General features: G+C 47.9%; 1 protein-coding gene across 1 annotated transcript in view; it reads right to left on the minus strand.

The window, feature by feature from the left end:
* SPX (spexin hormone) overlaps positions 1-15,459 on the minus strand; it is a 75,824-nt gene extending 60,365 nt beyond the window's left edge. The window contains exon 1 of the mRNA XM_077261415.1: positions 15,335-15,459. Coding sequence (XP_077117530.1) covers positions 15,335-15,451 — 117 coding nt within the window. The 5' untranslated portion in view covers positions 15,452-15,459. The remainder of the gene's footprint in view (positions 1-15,334) is intronic.
* Positions 15,460-15,839: the final 380 nt, after the last annotated feature.

Below are 15,839 nucleotides of genomic sequence, written 5' to 3' on the forward strand. Positions count from 1 at the left end.
GTAACAGCGTGTTCCTCCCCCAGCCTGTGTCCCTGGACTGCCATTTAATCAGGCTTGAGTCAACAACCAGTGAGGGGAGCCCTCCCCCATGGAAGGATAGATCCCAGGACACAGAACAATAGACTCATGTGTTGGCTGGTTCATTTGTGAGGTGACTTGTGAAGGGCTGGGAACCTATGCTGAGGTGAGATCCTGGTGCCCATGTGTGGACGGTTAACAGCTGCCACGTTGGACTGTGTTTTGTCCCTCATCTACTGGAGCCATTGAATTCACTATTTCTATTTCCCTGGCGTCGAATTGCCGGGTGGTGCCCCGGATCTGCTCCCTTTGTGTGGACTTATTGTGGACTCATTACAGATGCTGAAGAATTTCTTTCATTTGTGTTGTCCCAGTTCCCTGTTCCAATAAATCTTGTTGGATTAATTATCGGCCTGGTGTCTCTTCCTGCTGTCGCATACCCCGTCACAACATCCCCCTAAGTGAATTACGCTACTAATCTGGGTTGGCTCCGGACCCATTAATAATTAAGAAATCGGAGCTGGTGGCAGCGGATTTGTCCTGCGCGGTTGGGAGACTTTGTAGCAACTGGCGGCGTTGATAATTATTGTTCCCGCCTGAGCGGGAGTAGTTATATCGCCCTCGCTGCAGCGTGCCCAATAGCCACTACAAAGTTGGGCAGCCTTTCTGTCGACTAATTATCCTAGGTGCAGTAACCGGTCTAACCTGAGGGTAAGGGGGGCGCCAGGGAGCTGCAAGTTCCAAAATGGAACTGGGAAGTGGGATATAGATAAATCCCCTTCAGAAAGAACCACGGGCAACCAAACAACCCCGATTCGTGACAAATTGGTTTGAGTTGTGGGGATGATAAAGGTATCCTCCCCGTGAACCGTGACACCTCCTCTCCCTCTTTTTTCACACCTCTTTCTCCCTCCTTTTCTCATCTCTTCTCCCTTTTTTCACACCTCTCCTTTTCTCATCTCCTCCTCTCCTTTTCATGCTGCCTCTCCTTTTCTCATCTCCCCTGCCTCTCTTTTCTCATCTCGCCTCTCTTTTCTCATCTCCTCTCCTTCTCTTTTCTCACATCCCCTCCCTCTTTTTTCATACCTTCCCTCCGTCTCTATCACACCTCTCCCTCTTTTTCACGCCTCCACTACTTCTCTTCTCATCTCCTTTTCTCATCTCCCCTCCTCTGTCTCTATCACACCTCACTCCTTTTCATGCCTCCTCTACCTCCATTTTTCATGTCTCCTCAACCTCCTTTTTCACGCCTCCTCTCCCTCCTTTTTCACTCATCTCCCTCCTTTTCATACCTCATCTCCCTCCTGTTTCACACCTCCTCATACTACTTTTCACGCCTCCTCTCCCTCCTTTTTCACGCCTCATCGATCTCCCTCCTCTTCTCATCTCGCCTCCCTATCTTTTTTCACCCCTCTCCCACCTTTTCTCATCTCCTCCTCTCCTTTTCATGCCGCCTCTCCTTTTCACACCTCCTCTTCCTCTGTTTTCTCATCTCCCCTCCCTCTCTTTTCTCACCTTCTCTCCATCTCTATCACACCTCACCCTCCTTTTTCCTCCTCCTCTTCCTCCTTTTTCACACCTCCCCTTTCTCCCTCCTTTTCTCATCTCCCTCTTTTTTCACACCTCTCCCTCTTTTCTCATCTCCTCCTCTCCTTTTCTCATCTCTCCTCCCTCTCTTTTCTCATCTCTCCTCCCTCTGTCTTCTCATCTCTCCTCCCTCTGTCTTCTCATCTCTCCTCCCTCTGTCTTCTCATCTCTCCTCCCTCTGTCTTCTCATCTCTCCTCCCTCTCTCTCATCTCTCCTGCCTCTGAACTTTTTTCATCTCCTCACCCTCTCTTTTTTCATCTCTCCTCCCTCTCTCTTTTTCTCATCTCCCCTCCCTCTCCTTTTCACACCTCTTCTCCCTCTCTTTTCGCATCTCCCCTCCCTCTCTTTTCACACCTCCTCTCCATCTCTATCACACCTCTTCCTCCTTTTTAACACCTCCTCGCCTTCTTTTGACACCTTTCTCCCTCCTTTTCTCATCTCTCCTTTTCTCTCCTCCCTCTCTCATCTCCCTTCCCTCTCTCATCTCCTCGCCCTCTCTCCTTTTCTCATCTCCCCCTCCCTCTCTCATCTCCCCTCCCTCTTTCTTCATCTACCCTCCCTCTTTTCTCATCTCCTCTCCCTTTCTTCTCATTTCCTCTCCCTCTTTTCTCATCTCCCCGCCTTCACTTCTCATCTCCTCTCCCTCTTTCTTTTCTCACATCCTCTCTTCTCACTTCCTCTCCCCCCTCTCTCTTATCACCTCCTCTACCACTTTCTATCTTCTGGACCTCCACAGCTGACACTCCCAATACTGCTCATTCCTATCACTGCTCACCTACTTGAAGATACCACAATATTTGCACTGTAAATCCCACTCTGCTGCTCAGTTTTCTGGAGCTTTGAAACTCCCGTTCCATCTTCAATAAGCTCCACGTCATCCAAGACCGCTTTATCTCTGGCAATCCATCTTTCCAGGGTCTCACCAAAACATGACTGATGCCCTCTGACAGCCTCACCTGCTGTTCTGTTACGGTGGGCTTCACTTCACCCACAGTCCTCACCCATAGAAGAGGAGTGGGTCTTCTCATTTTGAATGCCTGCATCCATCCCTGTCCTCCTCGCCTGTCACCCATGTCTGGCAACTAGCGGACCCCGCAGAAACCTTGCAAATCTAGACACACACAAACACACACACTTCTACCGCTGTCCTCCATATCTTCACTCCATGACACAGTGCCACCATTTTCTACAACATGGCACTGGCATCGGCTATTGACTAGGTCGCCCCATTCGTGCATGGCAGAGTGTGACCAAACAATAGACAGCCCTGGCACAGTAACCGCACTAAAAAGCTTTGGCAAGAGTTCAGGGTTGTGGAGCGGCACTGGGAGAAAACACGCAAGAAGACATCATCACATTCAAACAAGCAACTTTCACATTCAAGCTGTCCGTCACCTTTGCTTAACAGGTCTACTGCACAACCCTCGCATCTTCTCTGTCCCACAGCCTCAGTTATGCAACACTTTTACCTTCCTCCTCTGCCCTTCACTGTCCCCTCCTAACACCCTCATCTCTGCAGAAGACTACACTGCACATTTAAAAATTAAGATCAACCAAACAAGACAAGTCTTTACTGCTCGGCCACCATAACCCGAAGTAACCCCCGATCCACCAAACCACTACACGACCAGTTCTACTCTCACCTACTGTATCATCAGCCAACCCTTGTAGATTGTGAGCCCTCACGGGCAGGGTCCTCTCTCCTCCTGTATCCTCACCCAACCCTTGTAGATTGTGAGCCCTCACGGGCAGGGTCCTCTCTCCTCCTGTATCCTCACCCAGCCCTTGTAGATTGTGAGCCGTCACGGGCAGGGTCCTCTCTCCTCCTGTATCCTCACCCAACCCTTGTAGGTTGTGAGCTGTCACGGGCAGGGTCCTCTCTCCTCCTGTATCCTCACCCAACCCTTGTAGATTGTGAGCCCTCATGGGCAGGGTCCTCTCTCCTCCTGTATCCTCACCCAACCCTTGTAGATTGTGAGCCCTCACGGGCAGGGTCCTCTCTCCTCCTGTATCCTCACCCAGCCCTTGTAGATTGTGAGCCGTCACGGGCAGGGTCCTCTCTCCTCCTGTATCCTCACCCAACCCTTGTAGATTGTGAGCCCTCACGGGCAGGGTCCTCTCTCCTCCTGTATCCTCACCCAGCCCTTGTAGATTGTGAGCCTCGCGGGCAGGGTCCTCTCTCCTCCTGTGTCCTCACCCAGCCCTTGTAGATTGTGAGCCCTCGCGGGCAGGGTCCTCTCTCCTCCTGTATCCTCACCCATCCCTTGTAGATTGTGAGCCCTCGCGGGCAGGGTCCTCTCTCCTCCTGTATCCTCACCCATCCCTTGTAGATTGTGAGCCCTCGCGGGCAGGGTCCTCTCTCCTCCTGTGTCCTCACCCAGCCCTTGTAGATTGTGAGCCCTCGCGGGCAGGGTCCTCTCTCCTCCTGTATCCTCACCCATCCCTTGTAGATTGTGAGCCCTCACGGGCAGGGTCCTCTCTCCTCCTGTATCCTCACCCAGCCCTTGTAGATTGTGAGCCCTCACAGGCAGGGTCCTCTCTCCTCCTGTATCCTCACCCAGCCCTTGTAGATTGTGAGCCTCGCGGGCAGGGTCCTCTCTCCTCCTGTGTCCTCACCCAGCCCTTGTAGATTGTGAGCCCTCGCGGGCAGGGTCCTCTCTCCTCCTGTATCCTCACCCATCCCTTGTAGATTGTGAGCCGTCACGGGCAGGGTCCTCTCTCCTCCTGTATCCTCACCCAACCCTTGTAGATTGTGAGCCCTCACGGGCAGGGTCCTCTCTCCTCCTGTATCCTCACCCAGCCCTTGTAGATTGTGAGCCTCGCGGGCAGGGTCCTCTCTCCTCCTGTGTCCTCACCCAGCCCTTGTAGATTGTGAGCCCTCGCGGGCAGGGTCCTCTCTCCTCCTGTATCCTCACCCATCCCTTGTAGATTGTGAGCCGTCACGGGCAGGGTCTTCTCTCCTCCTGTACCAGTCGTGACTTGTATTGTTTAGCATTACTGTACTTTTATTATGTATACCCCTTCTCACATGTAAAGCACCATGAAATAAATGGCGCTATAATAAGCTTCGTCCCTACCATCACTGAAGGAGAGCTTCCTCATCTCCTCTCCAAATCCCACTTCACCACTTGACGCCATCCCCAACCTCATTATCATATAAAATACTATTGAGTGGCATTCACCCCCCACCCTCCTCTCACAGAATAGCAGTAGGAAAAAGAGCTGACAGTCTAAGTCTCTTAGACGCAGAACTGCACAATGGACATGGTGAAGTGGGTAAATAACGTATGCAGCAGTGAGGAACCATAATTAAAATGCATGAAGGTCCAGATTCAAACTTCTTTTGCAGCAAAAGACCCCAGCAATGCCAAAGAGGATGTCTATTGTGAGGGAGACTTAATGGCAGCGGAAGTTGGAGCTTAGCTGTTCTGCCAGAAACTGGAGCCATTGGCGGTTCCCTCGTAGGCAGGCTGTCCTGTAGGACGATGGTCAGTGCCAGTAGAGGTGGGTGGAAAGGACGGACAATACGGTGGTTGTCATGAATCACAGGGGGGATATTTTATCATCCCATTGCTGACACCAATGTCATGAAGCGGGGTTGTTTGGTTGCCCTGTTTTTTTCTGAAGGGGATTTAGTTATATCCCACTTCCGGTTTGGAACTTGCAGTTCTCTGGTGCCCCCCTTACCCTCAGGTCAGACAGAGAACTGCACCTAGGATAATTAGTCACCAGAAAGGCTGCCTTGCTATGTACTTGCTAATGGGCACACTGCAGCAAGGGCGATATAACTACTCTCTCTCAGGCAGGAAAAATAATTTTCATCGCTGTCCGTCGCTGCCAGTTTCCCCCAAAAGCTCAGGACACTTCAGCTGCCACCAGCTCCTATTTCTCATTTAATAACGGGTAAGGAGCCAACCCAATTAGTAGCAATGGATTAGGTCAGAGGCTTTAGGGTAGGTTTTAGAGCAAGGAAAACAGTAGCAAATAATATAACTTTTACTCCAAAAAAGATTAGGCAGTTTTTACAAAAGTATATAAAAGATATTATAAAATGAGACCATTATATATACAGACAATTACAAAATAAAAAGGGATTAAAGGAAGAAAAACACAGTTGCTTATGTCATTTCATAGCAGACCATGCGGTGCGGGGGAGGGGCGATACATAAAAATGCATCACAGAGTGCCTCTCAGCTAGCTCTCTGGACAAAGACTAGTGCAAAATGAGCTCCCACTATCTTATACCTGTGCCCAAAACCAAGGCATTCCCCCTGTGTTGACCTCAATGGGTGGCTGAATACTCCCCTTTCTGAAAGATATGAAATCCTGCTATTACCTATTTCTTAGGGTGAACCTTGTAGAAGAAAGACAAAATTATCATTATGCTCAGTATAACATGGAGGTTCATTTAAGTAGAAACACGAAGTGTATACATGACCTGCTTATGGAGAAATCAGCTCCTTTAATTCTGTTGGGTTTGGATACTAGAGATTTCAGTGGGTCATACATCTAATGGTGGACATACCTAGGTTAATACGATTAATCCCCAATCCCCACAGTTTTAAGCGTGCACTAAAAACTCATTTGTTCAGATTGGCCTACCGCCTCAACGCATTAACCTAATTATCCCTGTGTGGCCTATTAATAAAAAAACAACAACATAATCACGTTCCTCCATCATGTTCTCATACACTTTATGCAGTTAATAGCCTCTGTGTCTGTACTGTTACATACTTAGGCTGATAACTGGTTCATGCAGCTTTACATGAACACCCGAGCCTTACACTATGGCTGGTCCAAATAACTAAAGCAATTGTTACCGTCCACCTCTCGTGTCTCCCCTTTTCCTCATAGATTGTAAGCTTGCGAGCAGCAGGGCCCTCATTCCTCCTGGTATTTGTTTTGAACTGTGATTTCTGTTATGCTGTAATGTCTGTTGTCTGTATAAGTCCCCTCTATAAGTTGTAAAGCGCTGCGGAATATGTTGGCGCTATATAAATAAAATTATTATTATTATTATTATTATTATCTCTATCACCAACTGTGGTTGAATTATACATCATGAATAACTCTCACACAAATCAGAAAGTGCATAGCTGCAAACAAAAGAGCGGAGCTCTGCTAATTAACATTCCTGAGGGAGGGGGGAAGGAGTATAGGATTACACAGAGCTGGCAGGCAGAGAAGTGTATTCACCCACAGGCAGCTGGGGGGAAGAGAGGGGGGGTCAGAAAGCCCACAGCGTGTCTGTAAAGCCATGGAACGTTCTAGAAGTATAATCAGAAGGGTTAGGCTGCCGTCAGACTAGCAGTATTTGGTCAGTATTTTACATCAGTATTTGTAAGCCAAAACCAGGAGTGGATCAATTAGAGGAAAAGTATAATAGAAACATATGCTCCACTTCTGCATTTATCACCCACTCCTGGTTTTGGCTTACAAATACTGATGTAAAATACTGACCAAATACTGCTAGTGTGACGACAGCCTTATATTTATATTATTGTGACACCTCCCCCTTTTGGACTGCGCTATGGAGGCAGGACCTCTCAGTAACCCTAACCCTGAGGAGGGACCAAAAGGCAGGACATTATCTGCACTCCGGGCACTCTGACTGCGGGTGACAGCAGCTATGTAGGCTGTCACCCGGGAATTTCCACAGACCCATCAGCTGGCGCTGCTATGGTTCTACCTTCCCCATCCACCCCCAACATCTCAGGAGCCGTGCTATACATGGGGCAGTTACCTTCCTCTGTGGCACTGGTCAGTTGCACGGCATCACCTTCCTCACGGTTCCCGTGCATCTCCCCATTTCCCTTAGCACCGATGCTTGCTCCTGTTAGGGGTTCCTCAGCCATCCCACCCCATAGACTGAGGGGGCTGAGCACTCCTGCACCTGTAGACACATCATCCTTAGGAAATAAATGGTTAGCAGGTAAAACATGCACATTTTCCTCATCATCATCAGTATGAGATAAAGCATTATCCGGTATATCACTCTCAGGGGACGCACGCAATTCCCCGTCATTATCATTCGCTTTAGCATCACCCTTAGCATTTTCAGAAAAATGATTATCAGGTTCATCATTACCCGGCAAAGCATTGTCGGGTAACACATGCAATTTCCCATCGCTATCATCAGCATTAGATTGGAGAGGGGAGTCAGGGACATAGTATGCAACCATCCTGCCCAAATCAGTCCAAAAAAAAGCGTCAGTGGGAAAGTTTTCGGTCAACCCCACTTCCTTCACCCCACTCTATAAACACCAGGGTCATTGGCAGGGGACAGCGGATGCCCTCAATCCCGGTGACAGTTAGGGTTTTTCCCAGAATAATCTCTTCAGGGGCCGCCAGTTCGGGTCGGACGAGGGTCCGTTCAGCCCCAGTGTCCTTGAGACCTGTAGCGACATGGCCCCCCACGGTGACGTGCTGCACGTTGTCACACACCCTCCCAATCACCCCACCCACCAAAAGAACTGCTGCATTGGGCCCTGGTGCCTTGGCTGAGGGGTTCTTCTGCTTCTCCGGACAGTTGGCGCGGATATGACCAGTCCTATTGCAGGCAAAACACTTGCGAAGATTGGTGGTAGGTCTGATGCTGGCAATGGGGACAGAGCCTCTGGTGAGTTGGCTGGCAGGGGTACTGGCGTTGGTTGCAGGTTTACCCCCTCTCCAGCTGGCGGTGACTGGCTTCCACACTTCCGATTTACCGTTGGCTTCATAGGCATCGGCAATCTGTGCTGCTTTATCAGCGTCTTTGGGTTCTATGTCCATCACGAACTGTCGCACCTCAGCTGGGCAAAGATGTAAGAACTGGTCTTTGATCATCAGGTCTCCCAGCTGCTCAAAGGTGGTCACTGACAGTCCTTGGATGCACTGGTCAAAGTGGGTCCTGAGTCCATGCACCACATCACTGTAACTGTCGCGTGCGCCACGTTGGAGGTTCCGGAACTTTTTATGGTAAACCTCAGAAGTTAGCTGGTACTTCTTTTTCAGGGCCTGCTTGATGACCTCATAGTCTTCATCTTGGTCTGACGGGAGAGAAGCAAACGCCCTCCAGTGCTTTGCCTCTTAGCCCTGGGGTCAGGTATCAGGCCCATTGGTTCTCAGGCAGCCGGTACTGTTGGCAGGCTTTCTCAAAGGCCCTCAGAAAAGTGTCCAAGTCCCTGTCCTTTTCCATCACAGGAGAGTGCTCTGGCTGGGGTTTGGGGAACGGAGCATTGCTGGACTCGCTGCACTGGGTGGTGGATGGTACTGCCCCAAGTTGGGCCATCTGCAGTTCATGGGCCCTCCGAGCTTGGGTCTCCCACTCAGCTCTCTGCCTCTTGGAATTGCAGGATAAGCAGCAGACGTCTCTCTGGATCGTCTGAGGGGCAGTATTACAGAGCCATCTCCAGGCGGTGGTCCACGCTACCCTGGTTGCAAGTAGGGTTGGCATTCAGCGGTTGGACCTCGGCCCCAGCACCACCTGCGCTGGTGCTGGCTTCGGCGTCCGCTTCAAATTGCACCAGTTCCGTGACCATTTGGGTCTTGGTTTTGCCATGGGGGTCTAGGCCGTGGTACGTGCATATTCCAACAAGCATGTCCTTATTCTGCTGAGTGTACCAGTCTTCTCCTTTTGTGGCCATCATTGCCAAATAAAAGATAGGATAGAAAAACAAAGAGAAAGGGAGGGGGTAATCGAAAGTACACACGGTATCGTCTCAGGACTTGTAAACACTGCGCTCGTCCTCCAAAACTTTTTTTGCAGAGTCCTATCAAGAACCGTACAAGTTTTTAGTGAGAGGAATGATTGCTCAAACCAGATCACGAATGCTCTATGATCCCACCGCTCTGCCACCAATATGTCATGAATCACAGGGGGGATATTTTTATCATCCCCACCGCTGCCACCAATAGGTCATGATCTGGGGTTATTTGGTTGTCCCCGGTTCTTTTCTGAAGATTTATTTATATCCCACTTCCCAGTTCTTATTTGGAACTTGCAGCTCTCTGGTGCCCCCCTTACCCTCAGGTCAAACAGGGAACTGCACCTAGGATAATTAGTCGCCAGAAAGGCTGCCTTACTATGTACTGGCTAATGTGCACACTGTAGCTATGGCGATATAACTACTCCCGCTCAGGCGGGAAAAATAATTATCAATGCCGTCCGTCGCTGCCAGTTTCCCCCAAAAGCTCAGGACACTTCAGCTGCCACCAGCTCCTGTTTCCTATTTATTAATGGGTAATTGGCCAACCCAATCAGTAGCAATGGCTTAGGTTAGAGCCTTTAGGGTAAGTTTTAGGGCAAGGAAAACAACGCTAGCAAATATTATAACTTTTACTCTAAAAAAGATTAGGCTGTGTTTACAAAAGTATATAAAAGATATAAAATGAGACCATTGTATATACAGAATTACAAAATAACAAGGGACTAAAGGAAGAAAACCACTTACAGTTGCTTAAGTCATTTCATAGCAGACCATGCGGTACGGGGGAGGGGCGATACATCAAAATGCATCATAGAGCGTCTCCCAGGTAGCTCAATGGACAAAGACTAGTGGAAAATGAGCTCCCACTATCTTATACCTGTGCCCAAAACCAAGGCACTCCTCCTGTGTTGACCTCACTGGGTGGCTGAATACTCCCCTTTCTGAAAGATATGAAGTCCTGCTAATACCCATTTCTCTTAGGGTGAACCTCATAGAAGACAAAAGCATCATTATGCTCAGCATGACATGGGGGTTAATTTAAGTATAAACACAAAGTGGATACATGCCCTGCTTATGGAGTAATCCACTCCTTGAATTTCGTTGGGTTTGGATCCTAGAGATTTCAGTGGGTCATACATCTAACGGTGGACATTCGGAATATGTAACTGTTATATCTCTATCACCACCTGGGGTCGAATTATTCATCATGAAAAGCTCACACAAATCAGAAAGTGCATGGCTGCAAAAAAAGAGCTGAGCTCTTCTAATTAACATTCCTGAGGGAGGGGGGAAGGAGTATATGATTACACAGAGCTGGCAGGCAGAGGAGAAGTGTATTCACCCACAGGCAGCTGGGGGGAAGAGAAGGGAGGGTGTCAGAAAGCCCACAGTGTGTCTGTAAAGCCATGGAACTTTCTAGAAGTATACTCAGAAGGGTCATTTATATTATCATGACAGCGGTCAGATCCTGCAACTGACTTGCAACCACATTGATAGTCTTCATCAACTGGTCTTGATGTGCTCATCGAAAACGGACCTCCTCAAACAGCACTTACACTGGGGGTCTCTGGTTCCCGATTTGTCAGTGGGGTCCATGGCCTAAACTTACTGTAACACTCGTGGCTGTAGATCCACTGTGCCACGGGCCAGGCTAACCCTAGAGGGGCGTGACTGTGTCTACCGGCTATTCACTAAAGCCTCCTATGATGAGGATAGGCTGGGCCGCCGGTAGACACCAGGCAGTACTCAGGATCGGGTCAGAAACTCGGGTACTGGCAAAACTAAAGCGAGAAAACCGACTAGAATATTGAAAGGATATATTAAATTGAAAAACCAGAAAAAGCGTACTATCCTTAAAACGATATTTTATTATTAAATTGTCTAAAATCCCAATAAATAAAACTCAAATGTATGCAATCAACATCAGCCAACTGGGTTGGGTAAGCTAGAAAAATAGGGAGAAAATAGCAGATATGCCTGACACAGTCCCTGTAGGTGGCCCTAAAGTGTCTTAAACCTACCTACCAGCGGAGGTAGGCACCCTAGATTTCGATATGGCGCCCCCGCTCACCGTCGACTGTCCCTTCTTACCCTAGTAGGGTCCTACTTGCTACCCACACCCAGGTACCCACAGACATACACACACACAAATTGACCAATAGGTCACACTAACCAATGGCTTCAGAAGTCTAGCAGCAATGGCTACACACGTGGATTACCAAATTTAGGGTGTAATATCTATATCACCCAACAACATACTTACATCCATTGAGTGTACTCATATATCTGCTAACCTTTTCGGAGGGGTGCTATCTTGCCTAGGGATCCACTCTGTACATTAGCTTTATTGGTCTGTCTATGATTTTTGGGTCATCAATCAGTAACAAAGACAGTGACCTATTGTTACATCTATTAGAGGCTTCACTACTCATGACCTCCGAATATCTAACTGAGCACACTCCAACTGTGCCCTGCTGTACCCCATAGCTCTGCACTATTTATATATTTTTTCAAATATTTTTTGAGGTAACTGTGGGTTACATGCTATTTAGTGCATTTATGCAGCTATGTCTGCAGTGTTTTTAGAATTTTTCGTTCACTTTTTTCTTTTTTCACTTTTTCACGTTTTTTGGTTAGTGTGACCTATTGGTCAATTTGTGTTTGTATGTCTGTGGGTACCTGGGTGTGGGTAGCAAGTAGGACCCTACTAGGGTAAGAAGGGACAGTCGACGGTGAGCGGGGGCGCCATATCGAAATCTAGGGTGCCTACCTCCGCTGGTAGGTAGGTTTAAGACACTTTAGGGCCACCTACAGGGACTGTGTCAGGCATATCTGCTATTTTCTCCCTATTTTTCTAGCTTACCCAACCCAGTTGGCTGATGTTGATTGCATACATTTGAGTTTTATTTATTGGGATTTTAGACAATTTAATAATAAAATATCGTTTTAAGGATAGTACGCTTTTTCTGGTTTTTCAAAACTAAAGCGAGGTCAGATGGTCTGAGGTCGGGGCAGGAAGCAGAGGTTCAGAGTTAGGTGCCAAGGTCAGGAGCAGATAGATCAGGGTAAACAAGAAGGCAGAAACAGGCGAGACTAAGCAGGAATACGCCAATACAGGAGCTAGAGACAGAGCTACTAAGAACCTAAGTTCAGGCGAGGAATGGAGGGTGGAGGTGCCTGATAGATCACCTGCTGGCACAGGATAGGCTGGGGAAGCAGATCTCTGCAGCACAGAATGGATACAAATTCCTGCAGAGTTCGTCCGCGCTCCACTATGACTCACAAACCACATAAAGCAGGTCAGAGCCATGGTCAGGTGCTGGGTGAAGCTGAGCGAAACACGTGGTGAGTGGGGCGGCGCTTAGAAAACGTGCAAGTCTCAGGCGTAACACTGCCACGATCACAACTATCCTGAAGAAACCATCCCCTGACCTCTAAATCCACCCATCACCCAACATCACTGCTCCCACTCAACTTCTAACTCCTGGAACAGCGTGTCCATGCTGAACTTTCCTTCCATCTCTCATCTAACTCAATCTTTGACAATCTACAGTCCGGCTCCTGCCCCCATCGCTCCACCGAAACTCCCCAAATAAAATTACTAACGATTTACTGTCAAAGCTAACAGACAATTCTCTATACTCCTCCTTCTAGACCGTCCTGTGCTCCTTGTCATACTGAAGATCCTTTCTCCCCTCGGTATCACAGACCTCGTCCTCTCCTGGGTCTCCTCATACCTCTCTCCAACTGCACATTTAGCATCTCCCACACTACCTCCTCATCCCGCTCTCTGTTGGTGTCCCTCAAGGCTCTGTCCTGGGACCTCTACTCTCCTCCATCTAAACCCTTGGCCTGGGACAACTCAAAGTCCTATGGCTTCCAGTACCATCTATATGCTGATGACATTCAGATCTACCTCTCTGGCCTAGACGTCAAATCTCTACTGTCCAGAATTCCGAACTGCATCAATCATGTCCTCCTTCTCTCGCTTACAAAAGCTCAACGTGGACAAAACGGACCTCCTAATTTTTCCTCCATCTCACGTAATTCCCCTACTTGATCAAACTATTAATGACATCAATGTCCAAGGCAACAGCGTGGGGCGGCACAAACACCCGAAAGTGAAGGGAGCGTCCTCCCTGGTGAGTGTGTGCCCGCCGCGCACGTCAGGAACACCGCTTGCCGGCACACGTGGACCAGAGGAAGCTGGCGCACAGAGCGGTGAAAAAAGGGGGCGTGGTAAAGGTGACCTCACCAAAAGAAAAGACAAAGGACGGATGCCGCACAGGACCACACTTGCCTACGCGTTTCGAAGGTCTCCGGACCTTCTTCGTCAGGGCTGAGGATACCGGTGGTCTCTTAGTCCTTTTAAAGCGCCATATGCCCACATAATGCGCCGGCAACTGGAACACTGCAGTCCTATTGGGCCACTAACTACGTGAAGAGGGGGGATAAATAAGAGTTTAACTATACAGAATAAAACCGGGAATTATCCGGGACAAGATAACCTATGTTAAATATATAAAAGCACCTTTATTTAATTATCTATTAACACATATGACAAACGTAAAAATGCGGGCAGAAGTCACCCTACAAATTAAAAGAATAAAACATTAAATAGTATGAAATGTAAGAGTATACCACTACATGCGACAAAATTTACATAGGCCGGACTAAACGTAGACTTATGGACCGGCTTAAGGAACATTTGAATAATATAGAGAAAGGCTTTGTAGGCCACCCCCTGTCTAGACATTTTATGGAGCATCATGGGAGGTCAAGTAGAGGATTAAGTTTTTGTGGTATTCAGAGGGTACATAAGAATTGGAGGGGAGGTGATTATATTAAGTCAATGTCACGCACTGAATCCAAGTGGATTTTTACGTTAGACAGTCTAGTTCCTAAAGGCCTGAACTGCGAAATCGAGCTATACGCTTTTAGCTAACTCTTGGTTTATAGTAGCTCCTTCCTTATGATTTATTATTTCTTTCTTCCCCTCCTCCCCCCCCGATTTTTTTTTTTTTTTTAGATATTCATATGCATTTTTTAGATATTTATATGCATTTTTTATAACTTGTAGTGGTATACTCTTACATTTCATACTATTTAATGTTTTATTCTTTTAATTTGTAGGGTGACTTCTGCCCGCATTTTTACTTTTGTCATATGTGTTAATAGATAATTAAATAAAGGTGCTTTTATATATTTAACATAGGTTATCTTGTCCCGGATAATTCCCGGTTTTATTCTGTATAAACTCTTATTTATCCCCCCTCTTCACGTAGTTAGTGGCCCAATAGGACTGCAGTGTTCCAGTTGCCGGCGCATTATGTGGGCATATGGCGCTTTAAAAGGACTAAGAGACCGCCGGTATCCTCAGCCCTGACGAAGAAGGTCCGGAGACCTTCGAAACGCGTAGGCAAGTGTGGTCCTGTGCGGCATCCGTCCTTTGTCATTTGTTTTGGTGACGTCACCTTTACCACGCCCCCTTTTTTCGCCGCTCTGTGCACCAGCTTCCTCTGGTCCACGTGTGCCGGCAAGCGGTGTTCCTGACGTGCGCGGCGGGCACACACTCACCAGGGAGGACGCTCCCTTCACTTTCGGGTGTTTGTGCCGCCCCATGCTATTGCCTTGGACATTGCTACCCTGGACACTGTACTCTCACTTCTCTGGGCCGCTGGCGATCCTGTCTCTACAACCTATTAGGACGACTGCAGCCCTACTGAGAACGCGCTATCACCCTTACAAGCAGCTACATCATTAGTCAGTAAGTGTGCTTTTCCTTTTAACATTAGCCACGCATTTTATGTGGAACTCTGGACAAAACAGGCATTCATTTTGTTATTGGCTATTGGTTGCCAATACTGCTTATACCTTCATAGTGCTTCACGTTGTGCCCAGGTAGACGCTCATTCTCTACACCCACGTATTACTTCATCTAGTTGGCGCGGTGCCTTTGCCTATTTAATACTCTCCTTTGTTATTTGACAGAATTAGCACAGTTACTGCCTAGGCACCTGCAGCCTTCTTTTTCACTCACCTGGGAGCGCCGGTGTGTGTTTATTTCTTTGTTATTAATGACATCACACTCTTCGCAGTACCAGAAGTCCACTGCCTCGGGGTAACCATGAACTCTGCTTGGTCCTTTACACCACATATCTGAGTCCTGACCACCTGTAATAAATATAGGGGATAACTCAGGAGACTCTTTGCGTGGAAAAAGACAACTACAGGACACAGTTTTATAAGTGGTAAAGTCTATATTATCACACGGTGATTCAAACAGGTGCAGAGAGAAACTCAAGTCCACAACACTTGGTGCAAATAATAAACGCAGCTTAGCAGTCTTCAGAGAAAAAGGCAATCAAGCAGAAAGTCTATGAAGCACAATTATTCTTGAGGATACTTGACACGAATAAATCCTTCTCTTAGTCCAAAGATAGATATGCTTATAAGGCAGTTCAAATCATATCATAGCTCAACCAGGGAGGCCTGGTTAATAGTCTCAGGTTATAGCAAAGCAGCAGCAGCTTACATGTCCAGCA

This window comes from Ranitomeya variabilis, chromosome 5 (assembly GCF_051348905.1).
Source record: "Ranitomeya variabilis isolate aRanVar5 chromosome 5, aRanVar5.hap1, whole genome shotgun sequence".
Taxonomy (NCBI): Eukaryota; Metazoa; Chordata; class Amphibia; order Anura; family Dendrobatidae; genus Ranitomeya; species Ranitomeya variabilis.